The sequence below is a fragment of the Rissa tridactyla genome, chromosome 2, assembly GCF_028500815.1.
Source record: "Rissa tridactyla isolate bRisTri1 chromosome 2, bRisTri1.patW.cur.20221130, whole genome shotgun sequence".
NCBI classification, from domain to species: domain Eukaryota; kingdom Metazoa; phylum Chordata; class Aves; order Charadriiformes; family Laridae; genus Rissa; species Rissa tridactyla.
In genome coordinates this window covers 10730591-10753002 of record NC_071467.1, presented here as the reverse complement: position 1 = coordinate 10753002, position 22412 = coordinate 10730591, and the positions used below count along the sequence as shown (strand labels likewise).

General features: G+C 39.9%; 1 protein-coding gene across 4 annotated transcripts in view; it reads right to left on the bottom strand.

The window, feature by feature from the left end:
- The window catches only part of ASAP1 (ArfGAP with SH3 domain, ankyrin repeat and PH domain 1), a 162605-nt gene that overhangs the window by 22324 nt on the left and 117869 nt on the right, over positions 1-22412 (bottom strand). For all 4 annotated transcript variants that reach the window (XM_054189847.1, XM_054189850.1, XM_054189848.1 and 1 more), the window contains 8 exons: positions 21105-21238; positions 19958-20049; positions 19295-19481; positions 18120-18205; positions 15935-16050; positions 9526-9593; positions 6937-7044; positions 5355-5583 (listed from right to left, as the gene is read on the bottom strand). In XM_054189847.1, the coding sequence (XP_054045822.1) occupies positions 5355-5583; positions 6937-7044; positions 9526-9593; positions 15935-16050; positions 18120-18205; positions 19295-19481; positions 19958-20049; positions 21105-21238 (1020 nt within the window). The remainder of the gene's footprint in view (positions 1-5354; positions 5584-6936; positions 7045-9525; positions 9594-15934; positions 16051-18119; positions 18206-19294; positions 19482-19957; positions 20050-21104; positions 21239-22412) is intronic.

The following is a 22412-nucleotide window of genomic DNA, read 5'->3' as shown; positions in this document are numbered from 1 at the left end:
GTTTAGTGCAGAGTAACAGTGCCTTAGCCAATATTTGTTGTCGGTTCAGGCTCGCTCACCAGCCTTTGCAGAGAGACAGCTGATACACAGGCACATCTTCCACTCCGTTGTTGCAGGAACCTTTAACTTCAGAACTGATGGCAAATACTAAAGGAATAGTAGTAACTTAAAAATCATTACAGCTATCTGCTTTGTGAACATTAAAAAAAACCCCAAAGAGAAATCTTGCTCCAGCATTTTTATCAAATTTTGCAAAGTTATCAAACTGGAAAATCTGAACTTACATTATAATGATATATGGGGAAACTTAAAAAAGATCCCCATATACACGTACTCCAACAATTGTACTTACACAATTTTCACTATTAATCAAACTAATTTTTAGACACCATATCCATTAAAAGCCATGGGCAAGAGTGATGTGCATTATGCAAATTGCTCTAAACTTACCTTCTTGCCCCAACACAAAGCTCAGACTTAATGGCTTCCAGTCCACTGTGGCACCTTAACAAACACCACGGCACCTTGCTACCAAGGAACTTCACAGTTGAATGAAGCCAGCTTACAGAGGACTAAAGGGAGGTGGGTTTGTTAACTATTTTCCAAGCAACGTTGCATATTTAATCTGTATGTCTCAAAGGATATAAAACATCATGGAACAGGCTGCCCAGAGAGGTGGTGGAGTCTCCAACTCTGGAGACATTCAAAACCTGCTTGGACGCGTTCCTGTGCAACCTGCTCTGGGTGACCCTGCTCTGGCAGGGGGGTTGGACTAGATGATCTCCAGAGGTCCCTTTCCAACCCCTATCATTCCATGATTCTGTGAAACTTTAAAAAACCTCGGCCTCCTTCTAACATATGGATCCCACCAGCTATCCGCTCACTGCAGACCGTCTCCATGTTCCAGCAGGGTCCCATGGGATCTACTGGGGCCTCTCAGCAGAGCAGGGACAAAGATCAGATTACGTTTGGGGACAGAAGGTAAGCTTTAAATTTAATTACAGATTCAGTGCTTTTCTCACTTTTGCTATTAACGGAACTTAGCGCAAAACATAATACTATGTTTTCATATAATCTTAAATCAAATTGATCATAGAAACATTTAGGTTGGAAAAGACCCTTGGGGTCATCGAGTCCAACCGTCAATCCCACTCTACAAAGTTCTCCCCTACACCATATCCCTTAACACCACATCTAAACGACTCTCAAACACATCCAGGGATGGTGACTCCACCACCTCCCTGGGCAGCCTATCCCAGTGTCTGACCACTCTTTCTGTGAAAAATTTTTTCCTAATGTCCAGCCTAAACCTACCCTGCTGCAGCTTGAACCCATTCCCTCTTGTTCTATCGCTAATTACCTGAGAGAAGAGACCAGCACCAACCTCTCTACAATGTCCTTTCAAGTAGTTGTAGAGACCGATGAGGTCTCCCCTCAGCCTCCTCTTCCTCAGACTAAACAGTCCCAGCTCCTTCAATCGCTCCTCATAAGACTTATTCTCCAGGCCCTTCACCAGCTTCGTTGCCCTCCTCTGCACTCGCTCCAGCACCTCGATATCTCTCTCGTATTGAGGTGCCCAGAACTGGACACAAGACTCAAGGTGTGGCCTCACCAGTGCTGAGTACAGGGGGACAATCACCTCCCTCCTTCTGCTGGTCACACTATTTCTAATACAAGCCAGGGTGCCATTGGCCCTCTTGGCCACCTGGGCACACTGCTGGCTCATGTTCAGCCGCGTGTCAATTAGAACCCCCAGGTCCTTTTCTGCCAGGCAGCTCTCCAGCCACACTTCCCCAAGCCTGTAGCGATGCATGGGGTTGTTGTGGCCCAAGTGCAGGACCCGGCACTTGGCCTTGTTGAAGCTCATACCGTTAGCATTGGCCAATCCGTCCAGTCTATCCAAGTCTCTCTGTAGAGCCTCCCTGTCCTCATGCAGATCAACACTGCCGCTCAGCTTCGTGTCATCTGCAAACTTGCTGATGATACACTCTATGTCCTTATCAAGGTCATCAATAAAGATGTTAAACAGAAATGGTCCCAACACTGAGCCTTGAAGATAGATAGCTATTAAAATTAACTTTTCTAACAAAAAATAGCATTTGGTAAGTAAGCCTGTATGTTAAACTTTGACATAAGGGATATACTCTACTACTACTAATCTCAAAAGAGAATATAAATTCTAAAGGATTATTTTTTCCTACATAAACAAAATTATCTCAGACTGTTTCAAAATTAAGATGTGTCACCACTGTCTTATGGAAGCAGAGAATCTCTGCTTCTTTTTCTGTTAAACGTTCTGTTTGGGAGCTGGAAGGGGTGGGGGGAGATAACAAGGTGTAGCACAGTTTACAATGAAGTGCAGCGATGCTTCTAGAGTGACTTTTCCACACTGGAGAACGTTCTATGCATTTGTCACTTTGTTCCCCTGGCATTTTGAGTCTGTTAAATCATTCCTGTAACACAGGCATGGATTTAATGGCAACTTCTAAAACTGATTAAATACTTCACGATATTATTGAATGGAAAACAACAAAAAAACCCAGCATCACTCACAGACTGTAAAATTTTGGCACGTTTGAAGCAGAGGAGCCTTGTGACTTTAACATAACAGTAGTTCCAGTCAACCTCCCTCTCTGACTTACACCATCAATCTGGCATTTTCCACTCTGATGAAGTAATCAATGTTACTATTATCGTTAGAAGGCAATAGTTCTCTGGAATTTGTGATAATATGATACTATTTGGTTGTAGTATAAACGAGGATTTCTTTTGCATAATCTTTGACAAGAAAACGCACAAGAACTCAACGCTTCATTTCTTTCCAAGTAGCTTTGGTGGTGTGTTGATTCGCTCATGTGGGAGTTTGCAGGAACACCTAGGAAAACATCTAACATTCTGAACCTTGAATACATACTTAGAATTAAATATGCATGTAAATATTCCGCTTCCTGGAGAAAAAGACAATTTTCTGAATAAGTCCGTATGAGAGCTACACTATATAATGACAAAGAAATAATGGTCATTATAGCCCATTGAAAGCTGACAACGTACTAAACAGTGTACAGAGAGATACAAACCACAAGCTCCTTAACCTTCTTAAGGAAATGGGATTCAGCATTAGTTTCCAAGTCTTATAACTTTACGACAAAAAAACCGTTACCCTAGGTCAGACTGAAGGAACATCTAAGCCAGTACACTGTGTCTGACAATGGACAATCAGTAGCAGACTGTTGACCGCGCATGTAAAAAAGATGGGGGAGAGGAAGGAAGAAGTTAAGAGTCTTGTAATGCCAATGTGAAAGTCAAAGAAGTTACAAGGAATACAAATGAGTCCCCAGTGAAACTGATAGAAAGAAACCTCGATTATGAAATCTCATGTGAAAAATGCATACCCTGGCAAAATTGCTTTGCCTCTTAATGGAAAACAAACCTGTTTAAAAGGAGAGCCAAGGGATTCATTTGAAAGTTGCCAGTGCATGACAAAGACTGATGGTGGAACAGTAGTTCTTAAGCACAGCATCTGAACTGTGTAAAGCAGACATCTGATGCCAACACACCCTCTTCTGTCCCTTTTACTCTTTCACATTTTAGTGAGAGCGTTTTTTGTTTTGGTTTTTTTTTTGAAAAGAAAGTTAACTACCAGTTGAGAAAACGAAGTATGAAGTTATAGCAGTGCTAACAATAGGGAGCATCAGCATAACTGCTGAAGCCTTAAACTCTACTGTATAGTATAGTATATAGTGTACATATATATAGTATATATGTATACAGTTCACCACAACTAAAATGTTCTCTGACAAGTCTACCGTAAAACCACAATTTGTCTATTTCTAAATTAAATACGTAAAAAAAGGGAAAAGACAAAGGGTATTTTTCTTTCTAAAAAGTAGCTGTGCACACATTATAGTAAAGTAGCAGGTTTTGTTCCATAAATACATCCTCTAAACTTGAAGTTTATAGCTATCTAGGTCAAAGAGCCACCCTCCACTACAGCTGCAAGACTAAGTTTCATATGGAAATAAGTTCTCTGACCTTTCAAGTAATACTAAAAGTGTCACTGCTATTATTAAGAAGCAGCAGCATCTCATTCGGTTCAACTAAATGCAGACTGCAGACCTGTAGCACAAAGCTTCCTGATGGAGAATTCTACAGAAGCAAAATGGTTGTTTCACTCAGGGAAGAATGGGCAATGTTTAGTTTAGCTCTTCAGTCCGTGACTACTGGCAATAGGCTTGGTATTTTCTCTGCCTTTCTTTACACCCCTCTAGCACTCACCAAAATGGAAGAGGAGAGTGTTGATGCACTGAGAGGGAGGGAACTTTAACACCAACCTGCTCAGCACTTCACAGGTCATTCTGGAATTTTACTTTTCCACACTGTCTGACTGCAAGGAGAGGGAGTTTTCTTAGACCTCCTCTCCTCCAAAGCTTTGTTTCTTCGCGCTCTCTGCCAGACACTACACAGCACACCATCGTATACCACTATGCACCATCAGCCTTTTTCTAAAACACTTGTGTTTTTGTGACTGTCCTGGTTTCAGCTGTGACAAAGTTAATTTTCTTTCTAGTGGTTTCAGATTTGGTATGAAAGGAATGTCAATAATGCATATTGGTTTAGTTGTTGCCAGGTGGTGTTTATATTTTTCAAGGACTTTCTTCAGCTTCCCATAGGGGCTGAGAAGGAGCTTAGACAGAATGATGGAATGCCGAATGGAGTATTCCATACCACAGACGCCACGCTCAGTATATAAATGAGGTTGGCCGGGGGGCGAGTACTCGCCATTGCTGCTCAGGAAGGTACTAATTCACCAAGTGCTGAGGGTGACTTGTGTCATATCATTATTTTTTATTTTCTTTTTCATTTTCATTTTCTGTTCTTGTTCTGCTAAACTGTCTTTATTTCAGCCCCCGAGTTTTTTTTTTTCCTTTCCCTTTCCCTTCCTTTCTTCCCTCTTCTCCTTGCCCTTCTAGGGGAAGGGGGAGAACTGCACGAGTGGTTGCACTGTCCTAGCTGCCGGCTGGGGTTAAACTGTGACAGCAACTGTAAATGCTTAAAAATGCTTTTGCAGAATATGAACAGCACTTCTACATAAAATAAACCAACTTTAATTTAGCAGAGTATTACACTTTGTTTTTCCACCCATTCATATACACTGTTACGAATGAGTCCATTACAAAGTGTGTGCGTGTCCCCTTTTTTTAAGTTCTGAACATGCATTGTACCATTTAACCATCATTACATCAATGTAATATGAAAAACACGCTACATCCTGAAACACTGCAATGCACCTGGTCAAAGGCAGGACAACTGTGGAAAAACTACTGCTTGCCAGCGTAGCTCGAAGACAGACTTACCTTTGCCAGCATTTCTAGGAGGGAGAGGAGGAGCGTCTGCAGTTGGAGAGGTGGGTGAATCTGTGCTTGTAGAAGCAAAGATCTGATTGGTAAAAGCTCCGTAGGAGAGTCTTTGCTTGTCTCTAGGAGTGCTAAATGCAGGATGAGTCAATTTGTCTTGGGGAGAAATGCTCGAAGAGTGACAAAAGCTTTGGGGTCTTGGAGATCTTTCTTTTTTTATAGGACTAGGCTGTGAACAGAAAAACAAATATATTCAACAGCTGTCTAAATACTGAATATCGTTAATATGTTTGGGAAAGAACATAACAGAATATAGTGAACACAAGCGTAATTTCTTTCTTTATTGGACAAATAAGCCCTCATTCCTTCCTTTCTCAATGATCCTACCTGAAAGATCCTGTCCTCTAACTGAAAAAAATATTTTAGCATCAACAAATCATTACGTACACAAAGTAAGATTTATTCTTTAAGCAGCAGACACACAATAATAATATACTAAAGAATATATTAGTAGAAGCCTAGTAAAGTTTTTAGAACATAAGAGCAATTTTCAGTTCAAATACCTCTTTACTCAGATCAGACAGTTGTCCTCAAAGATCAAGTATATTACCCCATTGATGCATATTAAAAATAAAATAACCATTTCTGACACATCAGGTTTATTTGTTGACTGAACCAGCAATATATTCAGTGCTACATCTCTTCTTTTAAAACATACATATAATTGCTCCTTGAAGAAATTTTGCATGGCAATTTTTGACTGCTGTATATTAATAGCTGCATATGGAGCACGATCTGTTTCACTGCAGCTCTGGTTCACGCAGGCTATTATCTCCCATACAGCATTAGTCATCCTCTCGAGGCTCCTTGCACAGATAATCATTTTGTTCTCCACCGTCCTTGAGGACATGTAAATTATTTCGGTTTCTGAATTTTTCAGTCCCAAGCGTCACAGAAAATGAAAAGTTGACCACATTTCTTTCTACAGTACCCATATAAAATAGGAGAGGTGTATTCGCATTTATTACCGAAACGGAGCACAGAGTAATTAACTGACTTGCTAAAGTAGGACACTGAGGTTAAGTTTTCATGTGTTCTAGGATGGCAATTATCCTATGCCCTCAAGTTTTTTCTTTCCGTTACTTCTTTTTTTAATCAGGAATAAAGTGCACAGCACAGTTTTTGAAAAATAGAGTTATTTATTCAATAGCTAGGCTTTTAATTCATTTCTGGAAAAAATAAGTGTGTAAGCTTTGGATTTCCTCCAGCTAAAAATGAACAACCTAGAATTCAGAAGGGGATAAAATGACAACAAAGCAATCTACATTTACTGATTTATATTATAGTGTATGCCTAGTCAAAGCAAAACTTCTGAAACTCAAGTCCATTATAACTAGGGTTGACAAAGAGCATTCAAAAAGCACTTTGGCAGTCTTTAATACAGGCCTCAAAAACAGCTTTTCTTCCCCCAGAAAAATATGTAAGGAAAAAAAAAAAGTTAAAGTGGGTCTCTAATTTCCATTCACTTCCACAGAAATTTTGTCAGTTTTAGTGCAAAACCGTATCAGTAATTCATGCTTACCTTATCATCTAAGTCATCATCGCTTTCATCAATTTCTTCCTGCCGAAGATTCCATTCATACTCTACATGGACGTGTGGGTTTAGCTTTCCTGCCTTGGCTTGAGAAAGCTGAAAGAAATAACAATTCTTGTTAAAATACTTGCTGTTCCTTTGGTGTCAACGAACTTAGTTTTGTGGAAAACAAGCAGTAAACTGAAATATTTAGAAGTTTAAAACTTTTCCAGATATTAAAAAGAAACCATTTCAGGGCAATCACACAAACATCCTTCATTTATTCAAGGTACAGAAAACAGCTAAAAGGGAAGATTTTCTCAAAATGGGCCGAGGTTGCCATGTTTGACAAGCATTTGAGAAGGTGACACAGAGAGAAGGTATCTGCACAAAAGCTGAATGCATCTGGAGGCCTCCTTTCCAAAAAGGAAAGGCAAAACCTATTTATAAATGCTCATACATACAACTATTACCCCTCCAAAATCACAATCCTTGTGTGGGAATCAAAATAAAAGGTATTTATCCTTTATTTAAATATTTTCCTTCCCTCTCACTGGATAAGGCCAGTATGTATTAAGCACAAAATTCCTCTACTTTGCCAGCCCAAACAACGTATTCACATTCTTTAAAAATCTACTACTTCAATGATCAGCAAAAAAAGAAAATTTCAATTCATGGTTATTCCGAGGAGATAAATTCTCCTTTTCAGTGCTTATATTTCCCATCATTATTTATTCCTTCACATCCTTTGAAATGAGTCTATGTGGTACCAGCTGATTCAGGAGAGCATTTCACCATCTTCTCAAAATAAACTTTGGAAGAAATAAAGTATTCTCAACCTGTTACGTAAGTATTAATGAACCCACTTGAATTTAAATTGAATTTAATTACACAGTTAAGACTCCAGCTATGCAGCAGAAATTAGCTTAGTACATCTCCCATATCGCAAACATCTAGATATTTATTTTGTACTTTTTTATTGCCCGTGGTAAACAATATGCTCACTCATATTTCTTTTTTACTCTCAACCTTATCTCATTGCCACTTTTGAGAAAAACGCAGAAATAATTTTCCTCTTCAAAAATGAAGCAAACCAGAAAAGGCATAAGTGCTCTATTACAGTTAACTGAAATAATCAGTGAGATATCAGTGGAATTTCAATTACAACAATTGAAACGATTAACTGCTAGATAGGATCACTGATAACATCCACTTGTTTCTGTTTGTTCTACAACAAAATCAGCTGGTCCACATTAATGGCAGATGTTACTTTAATAAATATCTACTGCAAAGAAAAGAGCGATCCATACCAATTGTGTGCCGTACAGATAACCTGTTTTTCAGCTGACAGAATGCTCAAAACACTGGAAACGGATTTGGACAGCAGAGATGAGAGTAATTGAGAAGAAAATAATGAGCACCACCTTATCAATCACAGCAAAATGTTGACTTGCATCCCCAGAAACACAGAAAATCATTCTGGTTCGTGAAGGACAAGATCTCTTGATTATGCAGTAATTAATTAATACACGACAAGAACTTTCAATTGTCAAAGGAAAGGTATTAAAATTACCAGCTGCAGAGAAAAAGTAGATATCCTCCTTGGATCATCAAAATGAGGCAAAACCAGTCTGATAAATAGAATTAAGCAGCAAGTGACAACTGTTTTGTAAATTCTTCTGGTTTTGTCTTGAATGTGAAACTGCCACACTACTGAGACTTCTTAATTCCTTGTTAGTACTTGAATTCACTTGCCTACTAAATGCTGGTGAGAGGCACTTTAGAGGACTAAGAACAAACAAGGTTGTTGGTCTCATGTAGAATCCTTACTCCGGGCTAACTGCTTCCGAAGAGTACCTGGGAAAATCCTTTAACACCTTTATTTCTTGAAGTCCAACAATTTTCTCACGTGGCATCTGTTAACATCACTCATCCGTTCTCAAAATTCCAGAAAGTTTTTGCTCTGACCATGTTCAGTAGAGGGACAAAGTCCCACAGAAGCCGGTGTTTAACATTTTTTGATACCCTAACTTCCAGACATTACACTTTTGCTTCTTTCTCCTTTGAGGAGGTTTAATTTCAAGTTGTTTAAATTCTCCTTGTAAGAAGACTTTCACGATCTCTCAACTATCTGTCCAGTTAAATAAACTGGAAAAAGCCAAAGCAGGAAAAGACAGGCAAAGATCCAGACCTAAACGGTCTGGACAGATTTAGTATTTCAGGGGTTGTTTTGTACTGCTGATAGAAACGTCTTGGAAGAACTTTTGAGGTGATGAAGCCCAAATCTCCTAGAATGATGCATTAATTGGAATTCAAATACCTGACCCTCCAGTATTTAAGTTCTTCATATATGCAGGTTAAAATCACCAAGTACTTCTGATAGAAGTAAGATCTTCTATTTAAACTGTCACAAAGAAAATCACTGCTGTGTTTTGAAGTTAGAAAATATTCATCTATGGTTGGGCCTTCAGACCAGCATACAGCCAGCTGCCAACAATATCAAATTTGAGATACAGTGGTAATGATATTCTAAGTAGATCCCATCTTTAAGGAGGTAATCTTCCTCCCCCCTCCAGCCTTTTTAACCCCGGTTCTTACCAGTTCTTCGCACTGGACAGCTTTCACTCTTTTTGCTGTGTCCAGAGCCGTCTCTCCAGCTTGGTTTACTACAAAATTAAAAATAAAAAAAAAAAAAAAAAGAGAGCAACTCTTTGAGATGTCTAAAGTATCAATTGATTAAGTTTCACTATTTTTAGCGGAGTAACTTCTAAAAGTGATCAAAAACGTCTATTTACTCTATAGCAGCTGCAGCTCTTTAAGATTCCACTCTAAGTGCTCATGCATTTCATGTATCAGCAGGTTCTTTCTGAACAGCAGCATCTGCTGGGACAGTTCCCAAATCCCTCCTAACCATCCTAGCAGAGAATATAAAGAAATTTAGTCATTTCCATCTCTACCCAACTCCTTTGCCAGTCAAACTCTTATATGAATAAGCAGGAAAAGCAAGCAGATAGGGTAAGATAGCTTAAAAACAAAACCAAGAAAACTATACTAAGATTTTTTTTTTTTTTAATCCAAGCATGTTTTACTTTGATTAATACATAGAGGTTTGAAGCCAGAATTTGAAGACCGAAGTCCTATTCTAAGATGACACTCAAACAAGAATAATTTTAAAACTTTCTAGCTATTTCATCTTTATAAAGGCTATAAAATGGTTTGCATTTTAAAATAATGCCTGATCGGAAAGAAGGTGGTATCTGAGTACTCTGGAAGATCCTCTGGCACAACATCTAATGGGATCCTTCCTAGATGCTCAGTAGCAAGTCTCAAGAAATAATAACCACCCCCACACTCCAACCTTACATGGACAAAACCTTAGGTGAAATTTATTCCTACAGTATAGCTGTAAATGCCATGGAGCTGGAACAGAGTATGCTCTACGTCCTATCCACACTGTAGAGCACTTCTGTGACTGGGAACTGAAAACTGTCTAACTGAGGTCTCATAAGCAAATATGTCTATGTGCAATATTACGTATAGACTGCCAGTCACAAATTCTAGAAAATACAAAGCAGTCATCTAGAAAGGCCTATGAATCTGAAAGAATTATGATCCCTAAAAGGCGGGCTTCTTATGGAAAGATGCGAGATGGTTCAGGAGTTTTAATACGAAAAGGAATGAAAATATAGTATTTCTTAACTGAAGTTAACACACAGATAGCTTAAGAGACTACACAACCTCCAAACTTTCAACCTTTAAGTATAAACCTGATGTTTCAAGGCCTAAGGAAGATACGCAGTTCCTATTTGAAAGCTCCAAAGGAAAGAAAAGGCCAAAAAAGGAAAAAAAAAAAAAGACCCAAAAAGGCAAGAAGACTTTTCTGGCATCTACCTAGGAGAGAGTTCAATGGAAGGACCCATAAAGACGCTTAAGCTCGTTCAAAAAGCTTTCACATTTTCTTAATTACGGACATATCTGCAAAAAAAAGGTCACATCAAATTCTTTGGCTTGTTATAATATTAGAATGTATTCCAACAATGTACAGAAAGTCCAAGGAAACCAATGAAGTTAAATTTATGCAAAAAGTTTTCTTCTGGGCAGTGGAAGAAAATGATGGCGATGAGAACAGTGGGGGAAATAAAAGTTCATACTATTCAGTTTGCACCAACTCTTCAGAAAGCTTCCCTCCTATTCCAAGAGCTGTCAGAATGCAAATGTTTTATAGACATGCTGATGACACTTAGCTCCCGAGTCTGACCAGCTGGATTCATGGAACACCTTCCTAATTCTCAAAATACGGCAGAGAAAGGAGAGCATCTAGTAAATGAGAGATCATCCTAAGCGCAAGCAAACAGTTTACAGCGATTCTGTTTTTAATTAAACTTTTGCTAAGACAGGATGAAAAATGGACTGATGTAGGCACAGCAGGCGTTATACCTGTCTCACACACATAGATGGCAAACAAAAAGAAGAAAGGCAGCTGAGAAAGCTAATCCCTTCCCTAATCAGCTGTGCTGCAGTGGTGGATAGGGCCTGCCGGGTGAAGCCGCAGTGCCAAGTGGCATTAATATTAAAAGAAGAATTAACTGTTGTGTACACAAAGCCCACATACAACTGGAGTGGAACTAATGCGAGCAGTCATTTGAAGCATTATCACATACAAGTACTAGATGAATTTTACAATATAAACAACAAACCTAAATTCCAGGACATTTACAATGCCTTAGAAATTAAACTCTGCAGAAAAAATAGGGTTTACCATTACAATTTCATATTAGAAAATTTTTGTCACAACTATCTTCTAAGAATTTAAGTTCTGTTTCTTAACAGAATGCTTCCTTTAGGCTTGTTGGTAGTAAAGTCTTCACCTCGACTTCTGTGTTCAGTTTTGGGCCCCTCACTACAAGAAAGACATTGAGGTGCTGGAGTGGGTCCAGAGAAGGGCAACGAAGCTGGTGAGGGGTCTGGAGCACAAGTCTGATGAGGAGCAGCTGAGGGAGCTGGGGTTGTTCAGCCTGGAGAAAAGGAGGCTGAGGGGAGACCTTATGGCGCTCTGTCAACCAGACCCATCCCACAGAGTAGTCAGCGGCCTCCCTGGGGCCAGGATCAAGGATATATGAAGGAAACTCCCTACCCTGGTTCGGCCCTCAGATTATTATCCACTGCTGATATTTCAAGTAGGTAACGATGACATAGCTGCCGGAAGTCTACGGGCAATGAAGAGAGAATTCAGAGCCCTGGCAGGGCTGGTTAAGGGATCAGGAGCACAAGTAGTGTTCTCCTCTATCCCACCAGTTGCAGGGATTGATGAGGGGATAAACAGGAACAGTCAGCAGGTTAACTCCTGGCTCAGAGACTGGTGCAACCGGCAGAACTTTGGTTACTTTGACCATGGATTGACATACAGGACACCAGGCATGCTGGCAACAGGTGGGGAAAGCCTAAGCCAAAGGGGAAGAAGGATACTGGGACAGGAGTTAGCAGGACTCATTGAAAGGGCTTTAAACTAGGTTTGAAGGGGGACGGGGATGTAACCAGTGTGACTGAAGTGGTGCCTGGGAGCAGAATGCCAGTGCTGGTGGGTAAAAGCGCTAGCAAGGTCTTGCAGCCTGTTGTCACAGTGGAGGTGGGAGATGATGACCCATGTGCTAGCAAAGACATGAGGAGTAGTGATGGGTTGGCAACTACAGAAACGTCTGAGCGTGGTCAGGTGGGAATAAGGGCTTGTCCCCCCAGTAAACTGGCAAGGCAATTAGCCCAGCTGAAGTGCATCTACACGAATGCATGCTGCATGGGCAACAAACAAGAAGAGCTGGAGGCCACTGTACATCAGGGAAACTATGATATAGTTGCCATCACAGAAACGCGGTGGGAAGACATGCACAACTAGAGTGTGGTGATTGATGGCTACCAACTCTTCAGAAGGGACAGGCAAGGAAGGAGGGGTGGTGGGGTGGCCCTCTATGTCAGGGGCAGTTTTGAATGCCAAGAACTTAACAATGTGCATGACGACATTGTTGAGTGTTTATGGATAAGAATCAAGGGGAAGGCCAATAAGCCAGACATCGTGGTGGGAGCTTGTTATAGACCCCCCCAACCAGGATGTAGAGGCCCATGAAATATTCTATAAGCAGCTGGCAGAGGTCTCGCGATCACTCACCCTTGTCTTGTGGGGGACTTCAGCTTCCCAGATGCCTGCTGGAAATATAACACAGCAGAGAGGGAACAGCCCCGGAGGTTCCTGGAGTGTGTGGAAGACGACTTCCTAACACAGCTGGTGAGGGAGCCAACTAGGGAAAGTGCCCTGCTGGACCTGCTATTTGTTAACAGAGAAGGTCTTGTAGAGGATGTAAAGATTGGAGGTCGTCTTGGGCAGAGTGATCATGAAATGATAGAATTTTCCATTCTTGGTGAAGCAAGGTCGGGAGCCAGCAGAACTGACACCTTAGATTTACGAAGGGTGAACTTTGGCCTACTTAGGAGCATGGTCCTTGGGGGACAGTCCTGAAGGGCAAAGGTGCCCAGGAGGGCTGGTCTTACTTCAAGGAGGAACTCTTAAAAGCACAGGAGAAGGCCATCTCCAAATCCCAAAAAACAAGCAGACAGGGAAGAAGGCCAGCCTGGCTAAATAGAGAGCTGTGGCTGGACCTCAGGAAAAAAAGGAAAGTTTATGATCTTTGGAAAAGGGGCTTGGCTACTTATGAAAAATACCAAGATGTAGTGAAGCTATGCGGGGTGAAAATTAGAAGGGCCAAAGCTCAAGCAGAACTCATCTTGGCCACCATGGTTAAAGATAACAAGAAGAGGTTCTTTCAGTATATCAGTAGAAAAAAGGAAGATTAGGGAAAACGTAGGCCCACTAACAAATGAGATGGGCGCCCTAGTGGTGGAAGACACAGAGAAGGCAGAGCTACTGAATGCCTTCTTTGCTTCAGTCTTCACTGCTAAAGCTGTCCCTCATGAATCCCCGGCCCTGGAGGCAAGGGGGAAGGTCTGGAGGGAGGAAGAGTTTTCCCCAGTAGAGGAAGATCAGGTTAGAGACCACTTGGCCAAACTGGACATCCATAAGTCCATGGGCCCTGATGAGATGCACCCGCGAGTGCTGAGAGAGCTGGCAGATGTTATTTATTGCTTGGCCACTCTCCATTATCTTTGAAAGGTCATGGAGAACAGGAGAAGTGCCTGAGGACTGCAGGAAGGCCAATATCACTCCAGTCTTCAAAAAGGGCAAGAAGGAGGACCCAGGGAACTACAGATCAGTTAGTCTCACCTCCATCCCTCGGAAGGTAATGGAGCGACTCGTTCTGGATGTCATATCCAAGCACATTCAGGAGCAGGAAGTTACTGGAAGTGGTCAGCATGGATTTACCAAGGGTAAATCATGCTTGACCAATCTCATAGCCTTCTATGATGTTATAACTGGTTGGCTGGATGGGGGCAGAGCAGCAGATGTCATCTACCTTGACACTGTCTCTCATAACATCCTCCTTAGGAAACTGAGGAAGTGTGGACTAGATGAGGGGACAGGGAGGTGGATTGAGAGCTGGCTGCGTGACAGGACTCAGAGGGTTGTGATTAATGGAGCAGGGTAAAGTTGGAGGCCTGTAACCAGTGGTGTCCCCCAGGGGTCACTACTTGGACCAGTATTGTTTAATGTATTCATCAATGACCTGGACAAGGGGACAGAGTGTATACTCGGCAAGTTCACTGATGATACCAAACTGGGAGGGGTGGCTGACACCGAAGAGGGCTGTGCTGCCATCCAGCGTGACCTGGACAGGCTGGAGAGCTGAGCAGAGAAGAACCTAATGAGTTTCAACAAGGACAAGTGTAGGGTCCTGCCCCTGGGGAGGAAGAATGTCAGGCACCAATATAGGTTAGGGGTGGAACTGCTGGAAAGCAGCTCTGCAGAAAAGGATCTGGGGGTCTTGGTAGACAGGAAACTACCCGTGAGCGAGCAATGTGCCCTTGTCGCCAAGTCAGACAACGGAATTCTGGGCTGCATAGGGAAGAGTGTGGCCAGCAGGTTAAGGGAGGTCATTCTCCCCCTCTACTTTGCACTGGTGAGGCCACAACTGGAATACCGCGTCCAGTTCTGGGCTCCCCAGTTCAAGAGAGACAGGGAACTACTGGAGAGAGTGTAGGGCAACAAAGATGATTGAGGGAATGGAGCATCTCCCTTATGAGGAGAGGCTGAGAGAGCTGGGACTCTTTAGCCTGGAGAAGAGAAGGCTGAGGGGAGACCTTATTAATGTTCGCAAGTATCTAAAGGGTGGGTTTAAGGAGGATGGAGCCAGACTCTTTTCAGTGGTTCCCAGTAACAGAACGAGGGGTAACGGGCACAAGATGGAACATAGGAAGTTCCGTTCAAATACACCGAAAAACTTCTTTACGGTGAGGGTGACAGAGCACTGGAACAGGCTGCCCAGGGAGGTTGTGGAGTCCCCTTCTCTGGAGACTTTCAAGACTCTCCTGGATGCAGTCCTGAGTAATGTGCTCTAGGCAATCCTGCTTTAGCAGGGGAGTTGGACTAGATGATCTCTAGAGGTCCCTTCCAACTCTGAAAAATTCCAATGATTCTGTGAGACAACTACCTGAAAGGAGGGTGTAGCCAGGTGGGGGTCGGTCTCTTCTCCTGAGTAACAGGCGATGTGACAAAAGGAAATGGCCTCAAGTTGCATCAGGGAAAGTTTAGATTGGATATTAGGAAAAGCTTCTTCACTGAAAGGGTTATCAAACATTGGAACAGGCTGCCCAGGGAAGTGGTGTAATCATCATCTCTGGAGGTATTTAAAAGATGTGTAGACGTGGTGTTTAGCAACATGGTTTAGATGATCCTAAAGATCCTGTCCAACCCAGATGATCCTATGATTCTGTGATCTTTCTAATAAAGTTTTGTTTTTCCTTTTAGAAGTTTACTTTACACAGTGAGACACAAAAGTGGTTAAAAAAAATGGAAAGAAGTTTTAGGAAATCTTTATGTCCTAGTTTTAAATAATGAACTTACCTACATCAATAGTTGGCTTCCCCCTCAAAAGCAATTTCAAACACTCAGGCTTATTATACATACTGCAGTAGTGTAGAACCGTATTACCCAATGCCGTCTGCTTATCCAGGTTTCCACTAAACACAAAAGAAAAAACAATCAAGGAAAGTATAGTATGCTGTGCTGTTCGTTTCAGATCTAGTATCCCTATAAATGATAAATGCATAACTACTTTACTGGACAAATGCGAAGTAGAAAGAAATATTTTTAAACTAAACATTACTTTCAAAGACTATTAAGAACAGTTCCAAGCATACTAGAAATTACCAAGCTGTGGTTGAAAAGGACTGAGCATCTACAGATGTTCATCCAAAAAAAAAAAAAAAAGTGAAACTCAAAGATTCAAACTTAATGCTTTCTAAGGTTATGGCAGTTGTTTTCCATCTGCCACTTTTCTGGAATGTCTTTTTCAAACATGCTAAATTAGCCCAATAAAAAAATATCTGAAAAATTATTTTCATGCACCTAGAATAGGTTAATAAGTCCTATGCATTCAAGGAACTATGAAGAGGGTGGCTGTGAGGATGCACAGAAGAGTCATAAGAAGTTATGGATACACACTGAGTTAGGGAAAGGCAAGCTATGCAAACGGGTTCAGAGGACTTTTTAAAACTGTACTTCCTTCAGCTTTCAATTTCTTAAACAAGGTTTCTCAGAAAAAGTTACTGCCACATTACGATCAATATAATACATTTATAAAAATGAAAAGAAAAGCTCAGAAGATGACAGCTTTTTTTCCACTCAGTAATGCTCATACTCAGCAGCAAGTGCAGAGCCCATACGGTTGTAAAGATGCCCTTAAATCTGAGATTGAGACAAAAATGCAGACAGGAGACAGAAGCATGTGAAAGATGATAGTTGTCTGAAGAAACTATGAAGCTTCCTAACTAAACAAAATAATTTTAAATAATAATCCAACATAAAAAATCCTTAATAATACTCAAGATAATAATTTGGGCTTCTAAAACATTTTGCAAATTGTGATCTCAAGCAGCTTGCAAATATTAGTAGCTTTTTATTTTATACTTTAATAACACTCCTACAATAGTCAGCACTCCATTTAACACGAGGGAGTAGTGACAGAATAAGGTTTACGTGAAGGTTACACAAACAGTCCACATAGCTCAAGGGATGGTGTCAGGAACATGGATTCCAAGTCTGTGCTGTTACCAGAAGACCAAACTTCCTCTCTAACCCTCCGTATATACAACGCCACATTAACTATTAGAGATGGGAAGGAAAAAAAATAAGTATTCACTGACTGCATTTCAATACCAAGTATGACTCGCTATGCTGAGGGAAAATAAAAAATTAAAAAAATCCTCTACCCTTCCCTCTGCCAGCTCAAGCAAGTTGTGATGAGTCTTCTGTGTCTGTTTCCCCAACCCTCCTCTCTCAACGTTCTGCAAAACCCACCATCTGACACAGCAAGCAACTGCAGCTTCTTTCACTTAATAGCATACCATAGAAGTGGAGTGGAATTGATCTCATTTAATCATTACCTATATTGTGAAATATATAAAAAATAATGTTGTACCATGACACCACCTGATTATTTATTTTAAGAAGATGTTTTCATTAAGGTTTTTCACTTCTCTGAACACATCTCTTGACAACAAAGAATAGCTCAGCCAATAAACTAGATGTTGAAAGTTAAGAAATTATGCTCTCAATAGCTTTAATACAGTTTATTAACTATCAGAACACCTTTTTCAAAGTCAATCTAGCTTCTATTCCTAATTTTATGAGAAAGATCCTTGTTTTCTACTCTTACGATTCCTTTGCACGTGTCCTGTATTTGGACCATTTACTTGTCATCCCTCCTTTACCTGAGCTATTTGCTTGCATTGTTTCATACTGCCCTGTGTTCTAAATTAAGGCTCTCTTTTGCTCTACACAGTTTTTCCTTTCATCCTATTTTTAATATAACTGCTTTCCATGTTTTTAATCTACACTTCTCCCTCTCTCACTACTCATTAGGAGCACAAAGCTCAACTAAAAGGTATTAAATTATGCTCTTTTGAAAGATGTCTACAGAGAACGATTATAAGCAATGAGCAAACACTGTCCAAATCACTGCAAGGATAGCTTTGAACACCTGCATTTTCATGCATAATTTAATGAAAAATGAGCGAGCAATCCATACCAGTTTTGTACAAGGAAGTCAACCAGATGGAGAGAGGTTTGGTCAGCAGTCCGGACTGCTAAATGAAGTGCTGTTTCACCTGGCTCCTAAACAGATGGAAACGGAAGTTAGATTTTTGTGCCTTAGTTCTGCAAAGCTTATAATATCAGACCCCCCCTGCAGCCTGCGATACCATTGGCCTTCCTTGCCACAAGGGCCCACTGCTGGCTCATGTTCAACTTGGTGTCCACCAGGACCCCCAGGTCTTCTTCTGCCAACCTGCTTTCTAGCTGCTCGGTTCCCAGCGTATATTGGTGCATGGGGTTGTTCATGCCCAAATACCGGATTTCTTCTCGTTGAACTTAAAATGAATCATACTTTATTTTTTATTCATATAACATATGCATCAACACATTTAAATGAAAATCTAAATGCTCTTTAATCCAGTTTAGAAGTTGCATGAGAAAATAATCTAGAACCAGATTTCATTAACTCCTATTGATCATAACGGGCATTTAAAAAAAAAAAGGTATATTACAGTACCTACAGTTAGAATTAAAGTCACAACTTTTTAAAAAATACTTCATTAAACACCAGAGAACTTACAGAATGCTGCTATAAATGTCCTAACTGCAAACTACATTTCAATTGGTGATCATACCAAAAAAAAAAAAAAAAACAAAACAAAAAACCCAACCCCCAAAAGGTACTCTTCCTGTTGAAAGAAACTGCACTTCTGTAAACGTTTCATCAGAAGCTGTGAAGGCATCAGATTTACTCTTTCTTCATATAGAGTAAACAGAGACTTGTATACAGGCAGTAATGTGTTCCTTCAGCAACATCTTTAAAAGCAGGTACGATACTGCCTGTGATAGCAGGTGACCCCGGGTTATCATGTCAAGCCCTCTCTCTCTGGGCCTCTTCCTAAAAAAAAATCCTGTAGAACAGGTGCTTTTCAACACGCTCTGCCTCTAGGACGTTGCATGATATTACTATCGCATTTCACACTCCTTTAGGCCAATGGGGGACAATCTTCTTTTCCCTTCCCACACGGATGCCACACTTAAGAAAGGAAGAAAAAACCCACCACTTTCATCTGTTATTTCTCTTGTTTTAGTATCTAAGGTAGCAGCCCTGCATATTTTACAAATAGACATTATTTAAAATATTCTGCTTTGTTTACCTGATAATCTTACCTGTCCAGGCTCTAACAGTGGCTCCATTAGCTCTACTCCCTCTGCATAGACTTGAATTAGTGCAAGTAAATCCCTGGATTTGACAGCCTCAAGTAATTCACTCAGTTTAGCTGCTGCAGATGCACAAGTCTTCCTAGAGAACTTATGATCCACATATTTAGCAGTGATAAATTCTTTACGTGCAGTCCTGTGGGGTGCAAAAATAGATCTTGGTTTAGAAATTTTTAGAAAAATGGGTCAATGATTTAAATTCAAAATCACCTTGTCCAACTCAGGAGCTGAGAAGGGAAGAAGAAAACTGTTTGATAAAGACTGTTATTTATTATTATAATGCATGTCTGTCTTGCAAACAAGCCCACAAATAAAGTACATATTCAATTTTATCCTGCCTTTTTGTTACATATGAAAATCACTCTGACTCTGGGGACTAAGACCAAAGAAAAAACAAATCCTGAAATGGGATTTCTCATAGAAACATATCTGCATGTTAAAAACAGGATAAGCATGAAAAATATGTTAAAAGCAGGATAAAAGAAAAAATACTGAGTCAGCTAGACGACAGCATAGTAGGTTAAAAGATGTTTTTACACCTTTTACATTTTACATCACATATATATTCCACAGTAAACTCAGTGTTAAAGCATTTAGAGATTCAAAACTTACATATCACTTGATGGACTGGGTTTAGGTGAAGGACTAGGTAAATTCCCCTCCATAATATCATTAAAACTAGTATTTCCTACATTCTTGGCCAGCTGCAATAAGAAAAAAAATATTTATGAGGGTGGGGGTTTTTGGCGTCTGAAAGCAACCTAAAATCTGGAATACTGAAGTTCATTTTCCACACTATCCATAAAAGATGGAACACATGGGATTGCAAAATTAAAGCATGATGACTATATTTAAATATAAAGCAATTAAAAATATTTTGAAGTGTGAATCCTATCATCCCAGAACTTGTACAATAGTCTTCAGAGTCTCAGCTAATTATTTGTATTTCAAGACAATCTGCCTCCAATATAAAAGCAGAATGAGGAACGCGCAGTGTGAACATTGACACAGTGCTACTATGCTGATCAGGGAGTTCCTTTTGGAAAGAAACAGATCTACTGGAAAGTCATGCTTAGTAAAATGACTTAGTTAAATGAATAGTAACTTTGCAAACAACACAAGATTTCAAGAAGAGTACTAGTGCTAACGTTAAACCTATACACAAATCCAGAATTGTCTTCTATTTTCTCTCCGTTTTCCCATACAAAATCTCTGTAGCAAGCATCTTCTCACAGGCCAAACAGGTGGGGAGAGAACCCTCCTGTAACTGGGGTGAGGTTTTTTGTATTTTTTTCTCCCTCCCCCTTTTTTTTCCAGTAGTCTCACATCCGATTCCTTTCATGACTTTAACTTTACAGGGTTTCTTCCATCAAATTAAAAGATTCATCCAACGCTCTTCTGTCAAAATTAGCAATGATCATTCTCACTTGTCAAGTTAAATTAGCTTTCATTTTTTAAAATTGCATGTCATTTTAGACTGTCCTGATTTAGGGTCAAGATCAACTAATGAGCTAATGATCATTCTCACAGCACTAATCACAACAAGTATTCATTCTGCAGAGCCTCAGGATTGAGAAGCATCAATAATACGTAATAGTAAAAACCCTCTCTTAAGATACATACAAAAATATGAAGAAGAAATTCTGCAAAACCCATACCTTGAAAACAATTAACTGTAAATTATACACCTGAATGTTTCCTATATACAGGTCAACTTTTGACTAAGAAAAAAAAATAAATCCAAATTAAAGAAACTTACCAAGAGTTCAGACGTTCCTAATTTGTCTAATTCCAAAGACTGGATTCGAGAAATATGGACACCCATTTCTCTGTGTATTCCAGAACACTCAATGCAGGTTAAAATGCCCAAATTAGTTGATAGCCATGTTGGATCTGTAGAATTGAAAAACAAAATATTTAATCAAAGTCCAAGAAAGAGTTTTCAATGGTGGTAAGAAATCCCAATGTATTCTGAAATGATTCTTCATTTAATATTTTAACAAACTTAAGAATATTTCATACTTTTCTCCAAACTGCAGTGCAAATTTTACCACAACGGAATTAAGTCTTTCAGATTTAGGGACAGTCCCAAAGGCACTGAATTTAGACTTATAAATCCATATTGAACGACCATATTTGAATACATTCAGGATTTGTTTCCTGTAGAAAGAAGGTAAGGCTTTTGTTTCCTGTTTTTAAAAGGAACAGATCTCCTGAATTCCACTGTTGGCAACTTCTGAAGTTTTAATATTTACTTTGTAAACGTTAAGTAGTCTTTCTTCATAGAAGATTAATCATAGCATTTTCCAATATGTAAAACAGTGATACGTTGTAGAAAATTTAAGGAACACTGGCTAGTACAGCAAAAAAAAAAATATAAAAATTGCTGTTGTAGAGGAGATCTGGACGTAATATTAGAATAGATCTTATAATATGAATGCTACATAAGAAGCAAGACCAGTTCTTAAGGAAAAGAAAAAGCTCTAGACATATTTTGTGTCCATCCATGTCTTCAAATTAATCTCTTCCTTGATCTCAAATAGTAACTGATAAAGCATTAAATCAACAGTTTTAAAGCAGCAAGCTGGAATGCAGAAGTGAAGCTTAAAACTTCACTATAAATTAAAAGAGGAATGAAACCGTAATCCGAAGTTTTTGTAGCCTTACATGATGAAAGAATTGAATGAACCAATTCCAGGATTTGACATAATTATATTCCACTTTGTATTTTTCATCTAGGTATTTCTTATTTGGATCAATTCCACATCAGCAAGCATCTTCAAGACACACACTGTCTATACTCAGTTCCAAATGACTATCACCTTCTTCAAGTGTCTCTTTAGCTGTGGAAGCTGTAAGTGCTGCCACCTACCACATCGATTCAGTAGCTCTATGACAAGTTGACTCTTGTCAAGCTCTAAGAGACATACAACTGACCTGTAACGCTTTACTTCTGAGGATATAACCTGATAGGATTCCAACTCTGGGTCTCATTCTTTGCACAAGACTACTTATTCCGCCTCTGGATGGTTTTCGTACTGCAATTCCAGTAGTCTCATGCCAAGAT